At 52.0% G+C, this 24,497-nt stretch overlaps 1 protein-coding gene across 1 annotated transcript in view; it reads right to left on the minus strand.

The window, feature by feature from the left end:
- RNF17 (ring finger protein 17) overlaps nucleotides 1-24,497 on the minus strand; it is a 3,777,565-nt gene that overhangs the window by 3,067,294 nt on the left and 685,774 nt on the right. Inside the window, exon 10 of the mRNA XM_069639339.1 lies at nucleotides 9,708-9,879. Within this exon, the coding sequence (XP_069495440.1) occupies nucleotides 9,708-9,879 (172 nt within the window). The remainder of the gene's footprint in view (nucleotides 1-9,707; nucleotides 9,880-24,497) is intronic.

Raw genomic sequence — 24,497 nt, forward strand, 5'->3', positions numbered from 1 at the left:
CAGGTCCGTGAGGAGTTGGACGGTCCTTGCCGTGTGGACCACGGCGAGCTCCTTCGTCTTGGCGCGGATGAGCCAGTCGTCCAGGTAGGGGTAGACGTGAATCCCCTCGCGGCGCAGCTGCGCCGCCACCGGTGCGAGGCACTTGGTGAATACCCTGGGTGCCGACCGTAGTCCGAAGGGAAGGGCTTTGAACTGGTAATGACGCCCTTGGACCACGAACCTGAGGAATTTTCGGTGCCCCTTTAGGATGGGAATGTGGAAGTAGGCATCCTCCAAATCCAACGAGGATAGGAAGTCTCCTTCCTCCAGTTGACCCAGGACGTGCTGGAGGGTGACCATCCGGAACTTCTGCGCCTTGATGAACTTGTTCAGCCGTCGCAGGTCCAGGATGGGGCGCCATCCTCCCGTCTTCTTCTTCACGAGGAAGTATGATATGATATGATATGATATGGTATTTGTAACGCGCCTATACACAAGTATCGCGAGTAGACTCCGGAGCCCCGAAGCCTCTTTGGGACGAGTTCGATGGCGCCCTTTCTGAGCATCGCCTTTACCTCCAGGAGAAGTTGAGGGACGTGAAGCTCTTTCCTGGCCACGGGGGGGACGCGCGGGCACCTTCTTTGAAACTCGAGCGCGTGGCCCCGGGCCAGGGCGTCCAGCACCCAACGGTCGGTGGAGATGGACTCCCACACGCTGACGAAGCCCGCCAGCCGGCCTCCCACCGGGGTGCTTCGGTGGGGGCCCGACCCCACGGCCGGTTCAATCCTGCTTGGACGCGGCCTTGCCGCCTTGACCTCCTTGGCGACGACGGCGGGGTCCGCTAGACTTGCCTCGTCCTCTGTAGGCCTCTTGCGACGACGAGCGGGCCGCTTGACGGTAGGAAGCGAAACCGCCGCCGGAACCTTTGGAGGCGCCCTTGCCTCCGCCGCTCCGAAAGGGCGTCCGTCGTTGCTGCAGGACTCCAAGGGCCCGGGCCGTCTCAGTATCCGCCTTGATGGCCTGAAGGGAATCGTCCACTGTCTTCCCAAACAGGTTGTTCCCGTCGAAGGGCATGTCCAGGACGCTGGTCTGGACGTCCTGCCGAAAGTCCGTAGCTTTCAGCCATCCACGACGTCGAAGGCAAACGCCGTTGCCCAGCTGGCGGAACCCAGTGTCGGCGATGTCCGTCGCCACGGTGATGGCGTGGTCAGAAGCCACTTCACCTTCCTGGAGGATCTCAAGGGCCTCCGCCCTCTTGTCGTCTGGCAGAAAATCCAGCAGGGGAGCTATCTTGTACCAGAGCTCCCTGTCGTAGCGGGCCACGATAGCCAAGGCGTTGGCCGCTTTAATCGTCGTCGCTGCCGACGAGATGACTCTACGTCCCATAGCATCCAATTTCTTTCCCTCGCCGTCCGGCGGGGAAGTCGATGTGAAGGCCGCACCCCCCCCCGCTTTCTTCCTGGCTGCCGCGGAGACGACGGAGTCCGGGGTAGGCTGCGCCCGGAGGCATAGGGGGGCCGTGTCCGGGACCCGGTACTTTTTCTCGTACCGGTCTCTTCTAGCTGGCGTAGTGGAAGGGTTCTTGAGGAGGGAAAGGCCCTCATCCCAAATGTCGTCCAACAGAGGCACTGCGAGGACCGTCTTCCTCTTGGCCTCGCGCCGCTGATAAAGGAAGCCTTCCTTTTTCTTCTCCTCAGGGCAGAGTTGGAAAAGCTCGGAAGCCCTGGAGATCATGGAGTGGAAAGATCCGATCTCGTCGGGCGGAGAAGCCCTGGTGGGGGGCGACGACGGAAAATCCTCGTCGTATGCCTCGTCGTCCGTACCAGTCGCTGCCGTGTCAGTCCCCGTATCATCCTCTCGGGTGGACGGGGAGGAGGGCTGGACGGGGCGCGACGGTTGAAAAGGAGGTGGAGGATGGATCCTTCTTTTCTTGGCAGGGGGAACACCAGAAGGTCCCGGTTCTGGATCCCCCGACGGGAGAGGTTCCTCCGTCGGTAACGGTAGCCTCGTCCTTATCTCGGTGCATAAGGACTGTATGGCCAACAAAATGGCCGCCGAGTTGTCTCGCGGCGCTGGCAGAGGGGAATCCGACGGGCGAGCAGGGGCCCCGTCGGTATCCTCGACGATGTCGTCGTCGTCACCCGCGTCGGGGTCCATTCCGACGGGCTGGCCTTGTTCCACGCCTAGGCCGTGGCTTAAGACCTCGATCAGCTCCTCTTCTGAGGTTGAGGCCGAATCTACGACGACGCCCTGCCCCCCCTTCTTCCCCACGGAGGGTTTCACGGGGGTCCTATTGATGGGCACAAAAGAAGACTCCCTCCGAGGAGGCAGGGAGATTCTGGGCCCTGAGGTCGCCACCACTGGCGCAGCCTCCACAGGCTGAGCCAGGGCCGCCGCGACCGTTTCGATAGAGGGCTTGGTCGGATGGATCAAGGCCTTCACCACCTTAGGTGCGCTCACCGCCTTATCCTTGAGGGAGGGGGCACTGCCACGCTCCTCCTCTGCCTTAGAGCTCGACCGGGGCCTCTCCAGGAGCTTCGCCGGGTGCTCGGCCTTCCTTTTACCCGACCCAGAGCGTTGGCTCGTGGTTGATGGTGCCGGGGAGGGTGCGCCCTGCCTGGCGCCCGTAGAGCCCGACCGTTCGGCGCTCCCGGTGCCAGCGGACTCGCGGTGCTTGGCCTTATGTTGGGCCCCCGTCGCCGGGGCGCCCTCAAAGGTCTTAGAAGACCGCTCGGATTTCTTCTTCTTCTCGCCAGACGGGCTCTTACCCTCCAGCCAGTTGGCGAGACGTTGATGACGGTCCTTCATGGTCCGTTCCGACATGTTGCCGCAAAACGCACAGTCCTTCTCCACGTGCGTTTTGTCCTCATGAAGGCAGTAAAGGCAGAAAGAGTGTTCGTCCTCCTTAAAGACGTTCTGCAGCTGGCATCCAGGGCAGACCCTGAACAGCTTTCCGGGCGTCGAGCTTCCCTTCTCCTGGGCCATCTCCGAGACCGGGCCTGAGAAGCTTCTGGAGTCCTCCGAAGTGTAGCTCGACGAAATCTTCACCCTTGAGGGGCACAGACGAATCCGACACGGGTCCCCGTTGATCGGATGTAGGATCGGTGGAGCTTGAGGCTCTTTTGACCGAAAGAATTGAAGTTTTTTGTGAAAAAGCGCGAAAAATAGCACTAACGCTCGAGAGCAATAGCACGAGGATCCCAACACATGAACGTGCGGTAAAAATCTGAAGATGGCTGCCAGAGGCGGTGCTTAGGTAGAGGGCAGTCATTGGCTGTGGTCAGTATGACGCAGAGACCAGTGATTGGTTATTACTACGAAAGACAGATCAGAAACGAAACTGATACTGGTTTTTTCTTTACCGAGGATTCCCAGCCTGACGACAGGGAATATTCATGAGCATGTGAATCCATGCCAGACCCCATGCTGGAGAACCAGAGTTACAGGTAACATATTCCTTCTCCAGCATTGGATCTTTAATAGATTCACATACTCTGAATAGATTACAAAGCAGTATTACAACAATGCATACGGACGGAGGCAAGCTCCCAGCACAATTTAACACTGGAGACTTACTAACCTCATGCAAAACAGTTCTGCAGAACCGACTGGCCGTCTCGAATTCAGCGGAATCTGTTGACACAGTGGAACCTGGTGAATGCATGCACCGATCTCCAAGTGGCTGAATGGCAGATGTCAGGCAGTGGAATACCAGAGAGGAAAGCAGTCGTTGCAGCCACCACTCTGGTGAAGTGAACCTGCAGGAAGCGGCTTGTCGGCCTGTTGATGGCAGAAGGAAATGCAAGCTGCAATCCATCTTGAAATAGAGGACTTTGACAGAAACTACCCGGCCAAGAAAGTCCAAATGATACAAATAATTGATCCGTAGAATGGAACGACTTCGTACTTTAGGGAGCGCACCACATCCAGCACGTGCAGAGTTCACTCCTCTGGAGACGGCGTGCCGAAGAATACGGGTAGAACCACTTGTTGATTGAGATGGAAAGAGGATGGTACCTTAGGCATAAAGGTTGGGTTAGTATGCAGAATAGCCTTGTCCTTGTCAAACATCAAATAGGGCAGTTTGCAGGAAAGCACCTGATTTCTCCCACTCGCCTGGCAGATATTATGGCCACCAAGAAAGCGGTTTTCCAGGAAAGATGCTTGATGGATGCCTGGTGCATAGGCTCAAAAGGCGGCATCATGAACCTCGCGAGGAGCACATTCAGTTCCCACACTGGAGCTGGGCGAGGGACAGGTGGAAAAGACTGCATCAGCCCATGTAAGAACTCCTTCACCAGTTGGTGGGAAAAAGGAGATGGCACCCCTGCAAAGAGGTTGTACCAGGAAATCGCCGCCAGGTGCACCTTGAAGAATGCGTCAAGCCTGACCAAGCTAGGAACAACAGATAAGGTAAAAGATCTTCTGGCCAGACGGTCTGAGGATGCAAATGATGGTTCTGCCACCATACCTGAAAACATTTCTACTTTTTCTTGTAGCGCTTTAACGTGGACGGAGCTCTTGCTCGGGCCAGGGCCTCCTGGCAATCTTGTGGAAGGGACAGAGATCCAAACTCTAAGAACACAGGAGCTAGGATGTCAGATTGAGTGAGGGTGTATCGTGGTGCAGCACCATGCCATAGTTCCTGGAAAGGAGTGTGGGTGTGGCCTGAGAGGATTCGCTGACGAGAGGGCAAGGGAGGTCAGGAGCCTCTAATATCAGTTTGCACCAATACAGTCTGAAGGTGTGGAGGACTCCAGGCACCAGCGGAATCAGTGGAAATGCATACAGGAACTTTCCCTCCAATGGAAACCCAAAGGGCGTCCCTCAAGCTCTCTGGATGGGGGAAATTGTCTGGCGAAGGTCCTGCACCAGTTGTCGTAGGTGGCAAAAAGGTCCATCTCTGGAGTTCCACGCGTCTGTAAAAACAGGTTAAGTTGATCCTCATAACTCCCTGCTGAGGGAATCAGCTACAGTGTCCTGAATCCCTGGCAGATGGCGGGTAATGAGAAACATGTGCTGTAAAGCCAAATGCCAGAGAGCTGGGGCTTCCTTGGAAAGCTGGGAGGACCGGGTTTATCGTAGCTTGCGGACATAAAACATCAATGTTGTATTATCATAAATGCGTACCATTCTTCTCTGCCAGAAGGGGAAGGAAGGACTTCAGAGCAGAGAGAATCATCCACAACTCCAGCAAGTTGATGTGCAGGCCCTTTTCCTCTTTGGACCATAGGCCTCGTGTGTGTTGGTCTTGACAGTGGGCACCCCAGCCTTCCAGTGAGCATCTGTCATGACGGTGGCCTGATGGTCCGGCACCTGTAAGGGGGGACCCTTCACCAGATGTTCCCTCACCGACCACCAGTGAAGACTCCACATGAAATCCTGTGTCAAAATGATGCAGTCGTCCCAGGACCCTGAGGCTTGAATTTAACAGGCATCCAGGAATTCCTGCAACGGCCACATGCGTAGCCGGCAGTGAGTGATCAACGGGATGCACAACAAGAGCATCCCAAGCAAAGACTTGTAATTGCGGAGTAGGGTCACCTGGGGTCTGGTGAGGCAGCGCACTGTTTCCAGAATAGTTGATACCATTTCCTCCGAGGGCCTGGTGGTGCAGGTTTGGGTGTTGTCTTGCTCCGAAATAGAGTGCCTGTTGTGATGGAACCAGGCGCGACTTTGGGAAGTTTTGGGAGAAACCTAGTTGCTGTAGACACTGAATGGTGGCTGTGGTGTTGACTTCTGTCAGCAGGTAGGAGTGGGCTTTCACCAACCAGTCGCCTAGATACAGGTATATGTGGATGCCCCACCGCCGCAGGTGAGCCACCACTGTCACGAGGCACTTGGTAAACACCTGTGAAGCAGAATGCAGGCCGAAGGGAAGGGCCTTGAATTGATAATGAATTGCCACCAAGAAGTGTAGGTAGCGTTAGTGTGAGTGGCAAATAGGGATGTGAAAATAAGCATCCGAGGGACGCCAAGAAATCTCCTTACTGTAGATGGGACAGAACCTGTTGTAGTGTCACCATACAGAACATTTGTGCCTTTAGGAATTTGTTCAGCACACTTCGATCTAATATGGGCCTCCAACCCCCTGACTTGTTGTGCAGTGACTTTTCCCTTGCCAGGAAGTAGCGAGAGTAGACTCCTGTGCCCAACCTGTGTGCGGGAGGAATGTCCGGTGGATAGTTTACAAACTCCAGCAAATGGCCCTGCTGGAGGAGGGCTAGCACCCATTTGTCCGTTTTCATATTTCCCCATTCTTCGACGTATCTGGACAGTCGTCCTCCCACCGGGATTCTGAAGCGGGAGGACCGGGCCTTGGGCTGGTCATGGTTGTTTGCCGGACTGGCCCCTAGACTGGGAGGAGCCACGGCGGTGCTGCAAACCCCTGTAGGATTGGGACTTCTTTCTATACAGTTGCCCTGAAGAGTACGGTGTCCTGTAGGAGGAGGAAGACTGGTCTGTGGAGCTGTGGTCCCGCAAAGTTCTTACATAACGCCCTTTCCCAGAACAAAAGGACTGGCGCCTTTGCTGCAGTGTGCCCAGTATACGAGCAGTCTCGTGTTTTAATGGACTGTAAAGCCTCCTCCACCTTCTTCCAGAATTGGTCTTTTCCGTCGAAGGGCATATCTATGACCCAGGAAACATCATCAGGTCAAAGGTCTGTGGCTGTGAGCCAACTTTGTCCTTGCAGGACCGCTCCATTCCCAAGCTGGCGAAAACCAGTATCGGCAATGTCCACTGAGATTGTGATGGCATGGTCTGACACCAATTCGCCCTCATGGAAGATGTCCATAGCTTCCAGTTTCTTATCTGTCAGAAACTCTAGTATGGGACCCATCTTGTACCACAGCTCGTGAGATTGTAACGTGCGAGTATGCCCACTGCATTCGCCGCCTTGATAGCCATGGATGGGTGGTAATTTTCTTTCGGAAGGCATTGAGGCATTTGCCCTCCTTGTCTGGAGAAAGAGCGGGAGGACAATGAGTTAGATGACCTTTCCCTGGCGGCAGCAGAGACAACAGAGTCTGGTGTAGGTTGGATGCAGAAGGAGGTGGGAGAATTTGACTACGTTTTGTCAATGTGGTCCTCCTTCGCTGGGTCCGTAGCGGGATGAGCCAAGTGACCAGGCAATCCTCCCAGACATCCTATAACAGCGGGATGGACATCACTGATTTCCTGTGCTGTTCTCTGTGTTGCACTGCTCCTCCGGTGTAAGGCTGAACATTTTGGCCGCCCTGGCAATAATGCGGGTGGAAGGCCCCTACCGCATCAGGGGGTGAGTCCTTGATTGGAATATCATCCAGTTCCCCATCACCTGCAATGGAATCTTCAAATTCATCAGTGTTGGACGAATGTGTGGAAATCAGGTCATCCAAGTGCTCGGGATCTGTGTCCGTCCCTGTATCCAACAGTTGCTGTGGCCTTCACTGGTGTTCATCCCTCCTGGGGGAGGCGTGAAATGTCATCTCTGCGTGATGTGGAAGATGGGGGTGGCATGATGGCCTCTTCCTCCCGCTTCTCTACACCTCCCGATGAGGAAAGACTTGGCTCTGTTACAATAGTACTGCCTGGTAGTAAGGCCACTCGAAGGTTAGGGTAGGATGCTCGTGGTTGAGCCGCGAGTGAGGACACTGTGCTGGTCGGAGTGTCAGAGAAGTTTGTCTTTATGGCGGTGGTGGTAATCCTGCAATAAACCCCAATTTTTCCTGACAACTGGGTCGTCTAAGAGGGTATCGCAGCCATCGACGTGGTTGTCGTCGACGAAGACCTCGTCAACAGAGTAGTGGGACCGCTTGTCAGTCTCGTCAGCAGAGTGCTGGTGGACAACGTTGATTGCTTTGGGATAGACAACCTGGAGGGAGGCCCGGCCATAGACCTGGGAGGGAGATCGGGGCGTTGACAATGACTTACTCAGCGCCGATTTTGAAGACAACTTCGACAGGGTAGATATTGCAACCGAAAACAAAGTGACCACTAAATTGAGATGTGGATTTGGCTGATGAGATCGCTTCCATGGAGCGATGGAAAAGGCCTTGGCTGCCCTTCTCCGTAGACACCCCCTGGGTACTGACCTTTGGTGAAGAGCGGTCTTTGTGAGGATCTGGGCTCGTCGTCAGAGGTTTCTTTGTGCTTCATCTTGCTGGTGGCGCAGACCTCATGCGACCTAGACCTCTTACTAGAGGTGGTCCGCTGGGCTGTCCTGCCCTAGCGCGGCATGGCTCCTTACTGACGCAGAGTCAGATGCCCTGCTGGCCTCCTCGATCAGTGACGATCCTGCAGCATCTTGTCAGAGAAAGACTGGCAAATTTCACAGTCCTGAACAACGTCATGAGGGTGAAGGCAGTAGAGGCAGTCATTCTGTTGATCTTCCACATCAACATTTTTCAATCTGCTGTAGGCACAGGCCTTCAACAGGCTCTTCCTTGTGGATTCGGCCATGAAGTAGGGCGAACTACGCAGACACGACAATGTGCACGGACCCAGCAACTTTGCCGACAACACCGGTTGTTGGGAAGACATTGAAAAAGAGGAAATCTCATCAAAAATGATTCAAAAGTCAAAAATTTTAGAAGAATAATTGGAGAGAATAATTGAGTACTCCTTATACTAACGTGCGGTAAAAAAAATCTGTAGATGGCCGACAGGGGAGGAGTCAAGAGAGGTGTTCATATTGGCTGTGGACAGTCTGACACAAAAATGACTGTTCCAGAGCACAACATTGACTAAAAGTTTTCATTTTAAGTTTCAACTGCTCTATGCGGACGAGGATTCTCAGCCTGACGGTGAATATTCACAGCATGTGAATCTATGAAATCCAATGCTGGAGAAACTTGTTCTGCAACAATGCTAACCCGAAGCATTTCAACCTAGGAGACGCTGTGTTGATCCTGAACTCACCGGGTGAACGCAACAGATCGGATCACATAGAAAGACAAAACAAACTCTAGCTTACACAGCCACTTACCTGCAGCGCTATTTTTTGTGCCCAGTGCATATACAATATATTATGTAGCCATTTCCTTTTTGAATGGTGTTGAGTGTTACCCTATTCTTTTAACCACCCTGCTCACCTTCTGAGTGTTTGTCTTTGGCTGCTCTGCCAGGCTTACTACTTAAGGTCAGGTGGACTTGAGGGAAACCGTTTTGCCTAGTTCCAAGTATGTCTTTTTCATACAGTGAACACAGGAATAACACTTGACAAATACACTTATGGTAGAAAGGATGAATCTGACCAACCTACACTTAACCAATAGACTGAACATAGCTACTTTAGCTAACCAACTGACTGCTCATAGCATTTAGGAAAACTGACAATCATTGTTCAAATAAAGCTGCTTAATTCTATTCATTATTTATCACTTGTTTTTAAGAATTTGCCACATTTCCCAAATGTTACAAAAGGAGAAGTGAATCAATAAGCCCAGCGGAAAGCCTGAGTGAGTTGTGTGTCGTCCATGGTGCTAGCTCAGGAAAAGACTATATACTACTTTCAAAATATAAAATGCGTAGTAAGATTCAATATGTATTGAAAATATGAAGGATGCTGGAAGAAACACCACCTAGAGTCATTCTCAAAATATAAAAAAAATAGCCCATTCACCAGGAATATGTTAAAAAATACTGTAGAATTTAAAAAAATGTCACGAAAAAAGGAGCACATTTAAGCAACTATCACATGCAACAAACTAAAGTTCAAAATGCTTCATGCATGTTTCTATGATTACCTGATTCAAATCACAATACGCTTTTGAGGAAGGGGTTTCTTTTAATCCTCTGGCGACCTGTGTAGCTCCTTTTAAGTTTTCCAGTTTTACTTTCATATTCTTCTTCACATTTTCAATATCTGCATAATAACCATCAGCTTCCGCTATGAGTTCACGATGAAGCGTCATGCTTCTACATTAAAAAAACAATATTGTAAAATTTAGAAATCTAATTTTAATTAAAAAAAGAAGAATTAAGTCACTTTTGCAGGAACTGAGACATCCCCAAGGACTGTCCTATTAGTAGATATGTGGGACTCCCAACACAATTGAAGAAACCACACTGTTGCTCAAAGGTGGGCTGTCAAATATCTGTGCTGCAGAAGCCAGCAGCAGCTTCATAACCACCTCGGTAGCCGTTGTGAAGGTGTAGGAGTAATACTCTGACACACGGATGGTAAATTGCTTGGTAAAGACTTTATTAATAACAAAACCTAGGAAAGTTGGAGAACATTCTAACTAACTCTACCTCTAAGAGGGGTTTCCCCTGATCAACAAAACAAGCTAATGGAACTGTCAGAATGTCCAAAATAAAGTTTGCCGTACTATGTCTAAATCCTAATCTAAGGTGAAATAGGGAAACGTCTGACTGCCGACCTGCCACGCAATCTTGTGGTTAAAAAGAAAAGTTCAAAAAAAAGTGTATAAATGCAAACATAAGTTCAACAAGACTCAAGGGGTTGATTCCCCTTCACCTGAGAATTTCCACTTTATCCAAGATTGTCACTGTATCTTTACTGGTCAGGATAAGTATTTATCTTTACTTAGCAGTTCAGCAGTGGTTTCCTTGCACTGCAGCTGCCTCAGTCACCTGCGGGTATGTTTCCTCTTCTGCGGTCTGCCTCCTGCATCACTGGCCTTCTGCGAGTGAGTCTCTTCCTCGGGCACCATCTGCCTCTCTGCTTTGCTGTCCTGCGTGTACCTGGGTAATTTCCCGGCTCATGCCGAGCCAACAACGAAGACATCCTTCTCTTTCCTCGCTGCCTTTGTATGACAGCTGACCAATATGATTGCTACAAAGGCTAGAAAGCGCGCATTCGTTCTTGTCAGTAATCTTCATTACTCGTGGCCTCTTCCTCGTCCCAGTAGTTCTTGTCTTAGATATACTGCAAAAACACATCAGGGCATTGGATTGTGTGGAATTTGAGGTGTTTTGAAGGAAGGTGGGAGAGTCCAAGCAATGCTGCATTCTCCAGAGATGGTTACTATTCTCAAAGGGATCCTCCCTCCCCATGAGATCCTCCCGCTGAGCACCACCCCAAGAGGAACGGGTAGCGGCCTAACCTCACTGGCCTCATGGAAAGGGGCTCCCCCATCAAAAGCAATGACGACACCTCAGGATTCATCACACCCTTTACGACAAGCACTGGGAAAGCCAGAAGTTTGGGCATTATGTAGATATGGAATAGGCATTTTCTATGCATAATGGTGCCAACTGTCCATTAGATGGTGACAGCTGCAAAACCGTGATCTGGGCAAATTATGGCAGTGCCTGGCTAATGCCTATTCAATGATTTACCGGTGCTTGTATTTATCAGGACTTCAGTGAAAGGGACAGTATAATTCAGTGTAAATCAAGTGTATGGAGGCACACTTGGTTAAGACATGACACCAGGAGCTGGTTTACCACTGCAATTAGGCCATTAACGTTCAGTAGACTGCTTAGAAATAACATTGGTATCCCATTAAAAGCACAGAACTGGCTTACAGAGATCCCATGGGTAGGGGTTGGAGGATATTTGGCAGGAAGGGCCAGGTAAATGGTGGGAATGGTCACAGGTGAGTAAGGAACAAGTTACTTACCTGTAACTGTTGTTCTCCAGCATGGGTCTGGCATGGATTCACATGCTCATGAATATTCCCCGTCGTCAGGCTGGGAATCCTCGGTAAAGAAAAATCAGTATCAGTTTCGTTTCTGATCTGTCTTTCGTAGTAGTAACCAATCACTGATCTCTGCGTCATACTGACCACAGCCAATGACTGCCATCTCCCTAAGTCCCGCCTCTGGCAGCCATCTTCAGATTTGGTAGCACGTGAAGTGGCAGTATGACCAAGTGAAGAGCCGCAGAGGGGTAGGCGGGAGGGTTCGCATGTGAATCCATGCCAGACCCATGCTGGAGAACAACAGTTACAGGTAAGTAACTTGTTCCTTCTCCAGCATGGGGTCTGGCATGGATTCACATGCTCATTAATAAAAGAATACATAGCAGTACACACATGCACAACCACGGGAGGCGGCAAGGCTCAACATTAAGCAATACAACAACTCAACATTAAGCATCTCTTACCTTCTCACCAGACTCACCTTAGGCGAACAGGTTGCGCAGCACTGCTTGGCAGACCCTGGACACCTCCCTGGAATCCCGGTCGACGCAGTAGAATTTCGTGAAGGTGTGCGTCGACCTCCACGTAGCAGCCCTGCAGATGTCCAGCAGGGGCACACCAGATAGGAACGCCGTGGTAGCTGCAATCGCTCTGGTGGAATGCGCTCTCGGACGGCCGGGCAGCGGTCGGTTTGCCAACAGATGATACAGCCGGAGAGCCATCTGGAAATGGAAGCCTTTGAGAGAGCCTTCCCCTGATTGACAGGTCCAAAGTTCACAAAAAGTTGTGACGTCTTCCGAAAACTCTTCGTGCGGTCCACGTAGAACTTCAGCGCTCTAGCCACATCCAGCGAGTGCAAAGTCCTTTCAGCCGGCGACGAAGGCGAAGGGAAGAAAACAGGCAACATCAAGGGTTCGTTGAGGTGGAAGTCCGACGGCACCTTGGGCATGAAGGAGGGGTGCGTCCTGAGCACTACCCTCGTGTCGTGAAAAGTCAAGTACGGGGGCTTGCAGGAAAGGGCCTGTATCTCTCCCACCCGTCGTGCGCAGGTGATGGCCACAAAAAACGCTGTTTTCCACGACTAGAACTTCAACGGAGCTGAGTTCAGAGGCTCGAACGGAGGTCCCATGAGCTTGGTCAGCACCACGTTGAGCTCCCACGCCGGGGCCGGAGCCTTCACCGGCGGAAACGATCTGAACAGTCCCTTCATGAATTCTTTCACCAGACGATGAGACCACAAAGACGTCCGTCCCGTGGTTCTGGTGTATCGGGAGATCGCAGCAAGATGAATCTTGATGGAAGCGTGCGCCAGTTCAGCCTTGGCCAGCGTCAGTAGGTACGGCAGTACTTGAGGAGCCGTAATCCGTAGAGGGTTAATCTTCTGTGCGTGGCACCAGACAGAGAACCTCTTCCATTTGTGTCCATAGCATTTAAGAGTTGAGGACGCCCTGGCCTTTGCAAGAACCTCTCTGCAGTCGGCCGGAATGTCGTAACCTCCAAACTAACGCTGCAGGAGCCAGGCCTGCAAGTTCAGCGACTTCGGGTCGTGATGGAGGATGGCGCCTCCTTCCCTGGAGAGAAGATCCGCGTCCACTGGCAGCTTGATTGACGGGGACACTGAAAAGTCCAGAACGTCCTGGAACCATATCTGCCTCGGCCACGCAGGTGCGACGAGGATCATCCTGCACCGTGACCTCTTGAGCTGGTTGATGAGCCGGATCAGCAACGGCAATGGGGGGGAACGCGTATAGAAACAGGCCCTCCCAGGGGAACGAGAAAGCATCGCCCATGCTCCTCGGCTGGGGAAACCGGCTGGCGAACCTCCGGCACTTGCAGTTCGTCGCCGACGCGAACAGATCGATCTGGGGTGTGCCCCACCGTCGGAAGAGGCGGTCCACTAGATCCTGTCGTAGTTCCCACTCGTGGCACGAGCACAGCTCTCTGCTGAGCGAGTCGGCGATGGTGTTTTTTATTCCTGCCAGATGAAACGGCACCAGAAACATCCCTTGGGCGACGGCCCAATGCCACAGATCCTGCGCCTCCTTGGACAGGGCTGGGGATCTGGTACCGCCCTGCTTCCTGATGTAGAACATGGTGGTGGTGTTGTCGGTGAAGATCTTCACCACCTTGCCCTTGAGGGACGGAAGAAAGGACCTGAGGGCCCAAAACACTGCACGGAGCTCCAGGACGTTGATATGGAGGGACTTCTCCGTGAAGATTTTTGGTGTGCGCTCCCCACCCTTCCAGGGAGGCATCCGTGGTCACCGTCTTCTGGTGGCCTGGGGTCTGGAAGTCCATGCCCGCCGTCAGATGCGCGCGGGTGCCCCACCACCGGATCGCTCGTCGGAAGCTCTCGTCGAGTGTGATCCTGTCCTCAAAGCTGCCCGTCGTCTGGATCCAGCGAGCGTCCAGGAACTCCAGTAACGGGCGCATCCGAAGCCTGCACAGGCGGATGAGATAAATGCAAGAAGACATCATTCCGAGGAGGGATTTGATGGACCTCACCCTGGCCGCGTCCGCATCCAGCATCCAGCATCCGCTGCACCTTGCCCAAGATGGCCCTCGTCCTTTCTTCCGACGGAGAGGCCAGAAGCGCCACTGTGTCGAGTTTCGCTCCCAGAAACAGTGTGTCTTGCGCAGGCACCAGGTGGGACTTGGCGTAGTTTATGGAGAATCCCAGGATCGTGAGTAGTTGGACGGTCCTCGCCGTGTGCTCCGCGGCGAGCTCCCTGGTCTTTGCTCAGATGAGCCAGTCGTCCAGGTAGGGGTAGACGTGGATCCCCTCCAGGCACAGCCGCGCCACCACCGGTGCGAGGCACTTGGTGAACACCCTGGGTGCCGACTTCAATCCGAAAGGAAGGGCTCTGAACTGGTAGTGACGCCCTTGGACCACGAACCTTAGAAACTTTCGGTGTCCCTTTAGGATGGGGATATGGAAGTAAGCATCCTCCAAATCCAACGACGACAGGAAATCGCCCTCCTCCAGCTGACCCAGGACGTGCTGGAGGGTGACCATCCGGAACTTCTGTGCCTTGATGAATTTGTTCAGTCGTCGTAGGTCCAGGATGGGACGCCATCCTCCTGTCTTCTTCACAAGGAAGTATCTTGAGTAAACTCTGGAGCCCCGAAGCCTCTTTGGGACAAGCTCGATGGCGCCTTTCTTGAGCATCGCCTTTACCTCCAAGAGAAGTTGAGGGACGTGATGTTCCTTCCTGGCCACGGGGGGGACACGCGGGCACTTCAGAAACTCGAGCGCGTGACCCTGGGCCAGGGCATCCAGCACCCAACGGTCGATGGAGATGGACTCCCACACGCTGACGAAGTTCGCCAGCCGGCCTCCCACCGGGATGCTTCGGTGGGGGCCCGACCCCACGGCCGGTTCAGTCCTGCTTCGACGAGGCTTTGCCGCCTTGTCCTCCCTGGCGACGACTGCGGGGTCCGCCGGACTTGCCTCGTCCCCTGTAGGCTTCCTGTGACGACAAACGGGCAGCTTGACGGTAGGTGGAATATCCGCCGCCGGAACCTTTGGAGGCACCCTGCTTGCCTCCGGCGCTCCGAAAGGGCGGCCGTCGTTGCTGGAGAACACCAAGAGCCCGGGCCGTCTCCGTGTCCGTCTTGATGGCTTGTAGGGAATCGTCCACTGTTTTCCCAAACAGGTTGCTCCCGTCGAACGGCATGTCCAAAACTCTGGTCTGCACGTCCTGCCGGAAGTCCGTTGCCTTGAGCCATCCACGCCGTCTAAGGCACACGCCGTTGCCCAACTGGCGACACCCAGTGTCAGCGATGTCCGTCGCTATCGTAATGGCGTGGTCCGACGCCACTTCTCCTTCCTGCAAGATCTCTAGGGCCTCCGCCCTCTTGTCGTCCGGTAGGAAGTCCAGCAGGGGGGGCGATCTTGTACCACAACTTCCTGTCGTAGTGGGCTACGATAGCCAAGGCGTTGGCAGCCTTAATCGTCGTCGCTGCCGATGAGATGACTCTGCGTCCCATCGTGTCCAATTTCTTTCCCTCGTCGTCCGGGGGGGGGGGGGGGGGGGGGGAAGGTTGACGTAGAGGCCGAAGCCCCCCCTGCTTTCTTCCTGGCCGCCGCAGAGACGACCGAGTTCGGGGTCGGCTGTGCCCGAAGGCACAAGGGGGCCGCGTCCGGGACCCGGTACTTCTTCTCGTACCGATCCCTTCTCGCAGGCCTTGTGGATGGGTTCTTGGGGAGGGCGAGACCTTTATCCCAGATATCGTCCAGTAGAGGTACAGCGAGGAACGTCTTCCTCTTGGTCTCGCGCCGTTGATAAAGGAAACCTTTTTTCTTCTCTTCCGGGCAGAGCTGGAAAAGCTTGGATGCCCTGGCGATCATGGCATGAAACGATCCAATCTCGTCGGGCGGGGAAGCCCGGGGAGGAGGTGATGACGGAAGATCCTCGTCGTAAACTTCGTTGTCTGTACCCGTCGCGGCCGTGTCCGTCCCCGTATCATCCCCACGGGTCGTGGACGGGGAGGAGGGCTGAGCAGGGCGCGATCGTTGAAAAGGAGGTGGAGGATGAATCCTTCTTCTCTTAGGAGGAGGGCTCCCAGAAGGGCCTGGCTCCGGGGTCCCCCTCCGTTGGTGGTAACGGCAATCTCGTCCTTATCTCCAGGCATAAGGACTGTATAGCCAACAAAATGGCCGCCGAGTTGTCTTGAGGCACTGGTTGAGGGGATTCCGACGGGTGGTCAGGAGCCTCGTCGGCACCCTCAACGTTCTCGTCGTCTCCTACGTCGGGGTCCCTCCCGACGGGCTGGTCTTCCACGCCAATGCCATGGCTTAAGACTTTGATCAGCTCCTCTTCAGAGGTTGTGGCCGAATCCACAACGACCTCCTGCCCCCCCCTTTTTCTTCTCCGTCGGAGGTTTCACGGGGGTCCTGTCGATGGGCTTGAAAGAGGACTCCCTCCGCGGTGGCAGGGAGACTCTGGGCCCCGAGGTCGCCTCCACAGGCTGAGCCAGGGCCGCCGCGACTGTCTCGATAGAGGCCTTGGCAGGGTGGATCAAGGCTTTCACCACCTTAGGTGCGCTCACCGCCTTCTCCTGGGGGGGGGGGGGGTCACCGCCTCGCTCCCCCTCCGATGGGGCCTTCAAGCTCGACCGGGGCCTCTCCAGAAGCTTCGCCGGGTGCTCGGACTTCCTCTTAACCGAGCCAGAGCCTTGGCTCGTGGTTGATGGCGCCGGGGAGGTTGCGCCCTGCCTGGCAACCGAAGAGCCAGACCGTTCGGCGCTCCCGGTGCCAGCGGACTCGCGGTGCTTGGCCTTCTGTTGGGCCCCCGTCGCCGGGGCGCCCTCAAAGGTCTTAGAAGACCGCTCGGACTTCTTCTTCTTTCTTGCCCGACGGGCTCTTCCCTTCCAGCCAGTTGGCGAGACGCAGATGGCGGTCCTTCATGGTCCGCTCTGACATGTTGCCGCAAAATGCACAGTCCTTCTCCACGTGCGTCTTGTCCTCATGCAGGCAGTAGAGGCAAAGGGAGTGTTCGTCCTCCTTGAAGACATTCTGAAGCTGGCATCCAGGGCAGACCCTGAACAGCTTTCCGGACGTCGAGCTTCCCTTCTCCTGGGCCATGTCCGAGATGGGCCTGAGAAACTTCTGGAGTCCTCCAAAAGCGTGGCTCGACGAAATCTTCACCCTTGAGGGGCGTAGAAGAATCGGACACGGGTCCCCGTTGATCGGATAAAGAAACGGTGGAGCTTGAAGCTCTTTTGACCAAAAAAAGAGAATTTTCCTATGAAAAAGCGCGAAAACGCACTAAAGCTCAAGAGCAATAGCACGAGGATCCCAGCACTTGAACGTGCGGTAAAAATCTGAAGATGGCTGCCAGAGGCGGGGCTTAGGGAGATGGCAGTCATTGGCTGTGGTCAGTATGACGCAGAGGAGATCAGTGATTGGTTACTACTACGAAAGACAGATCAGAAACGAAACTGATACTCATTTTTCTTTATCGAGGATTCCCAGCCTGACGACGGGGAATATTCATGAGCATGTGAATCCATGCCAGACCCCATGCTGGAGAAAAAGCCAAACACCCAAAGGGTAAGTCCCTCACAGCTCATCTCTCCACCTTCACACCCCACGCCAATAGTTTTGGCTTATAGATAGCCCTAATACCAACAAAACTAAAAAGAGAGTTAGTAGATGGGATCAAGTGGATAATAGCTGGAGGTTGAATGATGGCAATAGGAAAGAGACTTGTACAGGGTGCCCGAGTCATAACAATGTTAATTTCATCGTACTACATTTCTGACTCTTTCCTACCCATTTTTAATGAAGAGGGCATATTTTCAATCAAAGATATAAAGGAAGACCACAGTTTGAGTTAGGATTCGGGCAAGCATGTCCAATACCCTGCAAGGTTTAGTCTAATGAAATGTACCAGAATATGCTAATGGAACCTCTGCCACTTTGACAGACTCTTGGCACTAGGTCCTGTAAGGAGGAGGGGTACAGTTAGTAAGGAGAGAAAAGATGCAAAGACTGAGGTGTTGAAGCATGCTGATCAGATGCACCTGTTCGCTGTTAACTAGTAAAATTCTTTGGGAACTAGTAAAAAAAAAAAAAAACAGTTTTCTGTGAATTATGACATTAACTTGGGATTTACTTTTCCCAAGTTCACACAGTTCCTTAGGGTTCCCTTCACCAACTTCAAAGCAACACAGTTCAAAGTGGTCTTGGGGCTTCGTCCTCAAGACAACATTGCAGTTCATCAAACCTCAGGGTTCCCTTCCCCAAGACTCTAACATATCAACTTACTGTCACCTATTCACTTACTGTCTGTAAAAAATGCTGTGATACCACTGGATTTGTGTGTTACATAAATGCCATAAATAAAATAAAATGAATAAAAACGTATGCGTGGTTTCAAACCTCCACTATCCAGCACAACTCCAGGTCAACTTGACATACCTTATTTATCTGATTTATTTATTGGATATTTATCGTTTCAAAGCACAAGGTTAGGGAACAAGGGAGAAAATAAACAATGAAAATGACAATTAATAAAATAGAAACGAACAGCGGTCCTACTAGTCCATGTGACATTCAGAGTGTGCAAGTGCAGTGAAAAGAAACAGGTGGGGGTAAGTGCCAATTAGGGTTCCCCACGGGAGGAAGTGCAATAGGTGCCCGCGGGGAGGCAACAGGTAAGTGCATGGGCAGAGACATCCCATGCGAAGAGGGAGGTCTGTCGTCCGACAGGTAAGTGCAGGGTGGAGGCAAACCACCAGACAGGCGGGGTGTGGGCCCAGAGGGGAGTGCAGGGAGGAGGTGCTTGGGGCGATTGGGCAGAAGGCCAGGACCCTATTGGACTCTTTTGGGACCCGGCTGCCAATCTCAGCGACAGTAACAGTAAGCACGGAAGGGGGAAAGGGAAGGAGGAGGAGAGGCACCAGAGCTCAGATATATTGATCTTCTGGTGGAAGATGAGGAAAGGGAGGTGAAGTTTAAAGTGGGCCTTCTTGGCAAGGTCCAAGATGTGAGGAGAAAAGGAGAGAGGAGTCGAAGATGACCCCAAGGTTTCTGGCCTCAGTGGAAGGAAGGTGAGCCCAAAGACGGCGACCAGAGCGCATGAGGGAAACATGGAGCAGGTGTCCCGATAGGAAGGATCTTGGTCTTACTGGCATTAAGACAGATCATTGGAGGTGCACCAAGACTGAATAGCAGACAGGCAGTCAGGGATGATAGAGGAGAAAGAGTAGGAGGGGTCATCTGCGTAACACTGGAAATGAGGAGAGAAGGCAGAGATCAGGTGAGCAAGAGGTGCGAGGTAGATATTAAAAAGCCAAGGCGAGAGTATAGAGCCCTGGGGAACACGATACGTAGAGGGTGATGGAGGAGAAGGAGCCCAGGAGCACCTGGGAAGGGCAGTCAGTGAGGAAGGTCATCAACCAATCCAGTGCCCGGTCTGAGATACCAAGAGTATTTTTGAGCCGCTTTATGAGTATAGAATGGTTGACCGAGTCAAAGGCGGAAGTGACGTCAAGGAGAATGAGAATAGCAGGATAGTTGGAGTCAAAATTTGCGAGCATTTCTTCACGGGTGTTCAGGAGAGCAGTTTGTGCCTCTAGATGCTCTGAATCCAGATTGATGGTCATGTAAACAACCAACTAGCTCAGTGTTGGGTTAGTTGGGGGAAGGACAACTTCTCCATGAGTTTCCCAAGGAAGGGTGTAGTAGAGATAGGGTGGAAGATGGCTGGACACGAGTGGTCGGCTGAAGGCTTTGTTAGGAGAGGGTGCACAAGGGAGTGCTTCAGAGAGGAAGGGAAAGAGCCAGATGCTAAGGAGTGGTTGCAGAAGTTAGCAAGAACCGAAGTGAGGGAGGAGATGTTGTCCTTAATGGTTCTGAAAGAAGAGGGAGACACCTGTTTGGATTAGACCTTCCTAGAGCAGACTACTCTATAGATCTCATCTGTTGTGATAGGTAAGAAGGAGGAGAGAGTAGGTGGTGAAGAGAGATCAAGGGTGGCAGGGCTACCAGGGAGAAATGGAGGAAGAGAGAGAGAGGTCACAATGTCCAGAGTTTTAGAGGTGAAATGTGTGGCCAGTACACAGGGCCTGCGAAGGAGACTGCAGATAGATTGCCTAGTTCCTTGCCGATTTTGAAGGTTCAGTCGTGTTAGAAGCTCCAGAGATTCAGGCCTGGATATGGACCCTCTTCTTGGAGCAGATGGAGACAGTATTGCCTTTGGAGTAGGCGACAGGCCAGTTTGTCAGAGGATGAGCCAGTGGTCTGCCACTTCCGTTCAGCAACTGTGCACTTGCCTTTCAGAGGGGCTAGATCGGAATCGTACCAGCTGTTATGCTTGGAGGCAGGTTTCAGACAGATCCTCATGACAGAGGCAACAATGTCAAGAGTGTTAGTGATGGCAAGATGAAGATTGGCAAGGACAATCAGTGGGAGAGTCAAGAGGAAGGGAAGGAGGGATGAAGTTGGAGGCAAATGCAGCAGCTGACACTCGTTTCATCGGTCGGATGACCCAAAGGAGGCCGGTAGTGCTGCTGAAGGCTCGTTCAGGGGGCCGAGAGGTCCCAGATGAGAAGAGAGGAGAGAGTTATCAGACCAGGAGAGAGGGGTAGTGAGTGGGTTGGAGAGCGGGTGATCAGCAGGGATGAAGGCATCAAGAGTGTGTCCGGCAGAGTGGGTGGGGCCGTATGGCAGAATAGTGAGGGAGAGAGGTACAGAGATCACGGAAGAGTGAAGAGGCAGGAACCGTGGAGTCAAGGTGGATGTAGCAGCCTCCAAAGAGGAGTTTAGAGGTCAAAATAAAGGAGGTGAAGTCAGTCCATTCTGAAAGGAAGACAGAAACAGGGCCAAGGGGCCAGTAGATAGTGGCAAGGCTGAGAAAGTCAGTGAGACACCAAGTTTGCAGACAAGACATTCAAAGGAGGAATAGGGCTGGGTGGGTATAAGAGCGGTAGGGACACACTCAGGGAAGATCAGGGCTTCTCCACCACCAGGTCGGTTGGGCCAAGGCTTGTGGAGGATTTTGTAGCCGTCAGGGAGAAGGGAATCAAAAGCAGTGACCGAGTTAGACTTCAACCAAGTCTCGGTGAGACCTGGTAAAATCTGGGAGGACATTAACAGTTCACAAAGTTTTCCTTCTTGGGTTTCTTTTACAATGTCTTTAGCTTTCACCATTACAGGTTCCCTGGTCTAGGCGCAGTTGTCATACCACACAGTCCACCCATCACAGGTCGTGCAACCAGGAACCCTAGGTTCTTCCGCCACACAGGTCCATCTGTATTTGCCCCCGTGCATAGGATTCACTTTCACTACAATTCTCCTTATTGGACTCTTGGCATTCTGTGCAGGTTCACAGTCTTGGCCTCTCCCGATTAGCCTATTGGCTTTGCCACAATGTGTCACAACTTATATCAGTTTTTTTGCCTTGCCACATGGTTATTATTCATAAAGTTCACTTGACTTTGCAACTTCACTATGTGGTGGTTTTATTTGCTCCCCACCTTTTGATTAGGCTCTTTTACAGTTATGCTCTTGTAAATTAGCGTTTTCCCATTTGCCTTTTTTCATCTCGTAGGTTTGCCCAAAATGTTTTTCAGTTTGGCATTCAATATTTGTTTATAGCTTCCTCTTCAAGGGTTCATTACTTGCTTAAAAGGATCACTTTGCTTTCCAAAACTATGTTCAATTGTTTTCGGGTGATTCGACATTCATAAGTTTCATATTTCAGTTAATTTGGTATTTTCAGAAATTACAGCAGCATTGGCGGAGCATTCCGGACAGTGTGTTCCTTTCATTACACTGACTGGTTATGCGTGACCGCTCTCTGCAGCTTTGCCGGTTCTCCCTCAGAGTCTCCTAGATCCACAACCTTCCCCTCCCTTGCGGCAGCCGAGAGCTTCCCTCGCTCTCTCGCTTGTTGCGGCAGCTCTGAACTTCGGGCAGAGCACAGCTTCCTGCGGTTTCTGTCGGCAACTGGAGCTCCGCCAGAGAGTTGGACATTCTCAGGCCTGCACGCTACCTAGGTGCCTCTATCCTTCTCCAGACTCCCACAGCTCCCGGAGAGCGTAAAGTGTAACACGTACATTCTGCAGTTGGGTAGGTTGGGAGGGGCGATGAGGTATACGTGGGAGGAACATCCAATCGAAAGAGCGTGACCAGGGGTAAGTAACTTGTTCTTCGAATGGATTGTGTCCTCCCACGTATTCCTCATCTTTAATAGCCTCCCAAAGCAATAATAGTCTTGGAGGTGGGAAAAGAATTTAGATTTGTCCTTCGCAGTTATCATGGACCGAGTGCAAGGCAGCTTTCCCAAAAGCTCCCTCGAGTCGAAGAAGTGTCCAGGGAGTAATCTTTGAGGTGTGTATGGTAGACCAAGTGGCCGCTGCACGAATGTCTTTAATTGGTACTCCTCTCTGAAGAGCGGAAGAAGTAGCCATGCCCCTGGTTGAGTGAGTTCTTAGACCCTCTGGGGGATCTTTACCAGCCAATCTATAGCATTCTTGGTTAGCCAGAATAATCCATCTCGATAGAGTCTGTTATTGCTAAACCCAATTTATGACCTATATATCCGATAAATAATTGGTCGTCCTGGTGAACTTTTTACATTTGTGAGATATTAAAACTGAAAGCCCTCCTAGGGTCTAGTCTCTCCTCCTCCTTTCCAGGAAGAGGAGGTAGATAGAAAGTTGGTAAAACTATCTTTTGGGACAAATGGAAGTCAAAGACTATTTTTGGCATAAACAAAGGTCTTACTTTAAGAATCAAATTATTCTTATAGTAGACTGTATATGGAGGTTTACAAGACATTGCTTGCAATTCGCTTACCCTGCGGGCTGATGTGATTGCAACTAGCAAAACCGTTTTTAGTGTTAATACTCTTAATGGACATGAATGCATGGGCTCAAAAGGGAGGCGTGTTAAGAATTTTAATACATGATTTAAATCCCAAACAGGGACTTGAAAGGGAGTAGGAGGAAACGCATTAGTGAGTTCTTAAAGAAACTGAATGATTAAAGGGATTTTAAAGTATGAGGTTTCCTCTGATGAGCGCTTGAAAATCGAAAGTGCTGCCAGAAAACCCTTTATTATTGTGATCTGGAGACCCAGATTTGCTAAGTGAAGTAGAAAAGATAACACTATGTGTATCGCACTGAAATGGATCCACATTCTTATTCCTACACCAGCTGCAGAACTTATACCACTGCCGCTGGAACAAGGATTTTGTTGCTGTCTTCTGGCCGAAAGCAAAATCTCCATTACATCGTCCATGAGGTACCAATCCTTGTACCTCAGCCTCACAGAAACCATGCGTGAAGGCTGAGTGTTTTGACCTCTCGATGGAGAACCCGACCCTCTTCTCGCGAGAGAAGGTCCTCTCTTTGTGGAAGATGTATCGGAGGGCAAATGGCATGTCAAGAAGGTCCGGGTACCATGTCCTCCTGGCCCAATCCGGGGCAATTAGGATCATGGATTTCTCGAACTTTCTCAACCTCCTGATCACGTGAGGAATGGGGACTGGAGGAAACTCATACAGACGTGGAAACTCCCAGTCCACCACAAACGTGTCTCCTAGAGCTCCTCTTGGGGGAAATTCCCTGCAGCAGAATAGTTCACACTTCCAAAACAGGGGGGGGGGGGTCTGGGAAACTCTACCAGCACGAACACAGCCCATTGACTTCTTCTTGGGTGGATGGCCCCTGGGAGAGTCTCAACCAAGTCTTTAGCTCACTGTTCTTTTCACAGAGAAGAAATGTCCCCACCTATCAGTCTTTGTCCTGTCCAGGGGCAGTCCAGCACCAAAATGCTAGGCAATTCTCCTCTGAACAAGAGTATAACAGCAACTCCATACACGTGTTTCAGGCTTGTTGGGCATCATCAGTGAGGTGAACAGATCCACTTAAGGTTTCCCAGAGGCGAAGATCTCTTGAAGGACTTCCTGAGATAGTTCACACTCGTGGGAGACTTTGCTCTGCCTGCTCAGAGTGTCCGCCGCTGTGTTCTCCTCTCCGGCTAGGTGAAATGCAGATAGGGAGATTCCTTCTTGAATTGCATTGCACCTCTGCACAGTGTTAGTGACCCTACACCACCTCTCTTGCTGAGGTATTAAATGGCCACTGTGGTGTTTGTCATTATCAGGACATTCCTTCCCCATACAGAGGGTAGAAAAGCCTTCCGCGCAAGTCTGATGGCTCTAAGCTCCAAAAGGTTGATGTGCAGTTTGGACTCCGACAGAGACCAACGACCGCGGATTGTCAGATCGTTGGCATGTGCGCCCCACCCCATGAGTGAGGCATCCGTCACTATCGTCATCTCTGACCATGGTTTCAAAAAAGGTTCTCCTTTTAGAATATTGTCCTCGCAGGCCCACCACAGGAGATCCTATGCGACCCTGTTTGGAACCTGAAGTAGGTCTGACATCTTGCCTGAGAAATGGGACCACTGAG

Source organism: Ambystoma mexicanum, chromosome 7q, assembly GCF_040938575.1.
Source record: "Ambystoma mexicanum isolate Mex_15411 chromosome 7q, UKY_AmexF1_1, whole genome shotgun sequence".
Taxonomy (NCBI): Eukaryota; Metazoa; Chordata; class Amphibia; order Caudata; family Ambystomatidae; genus Ambystoma; species Ambystoma mexicanum.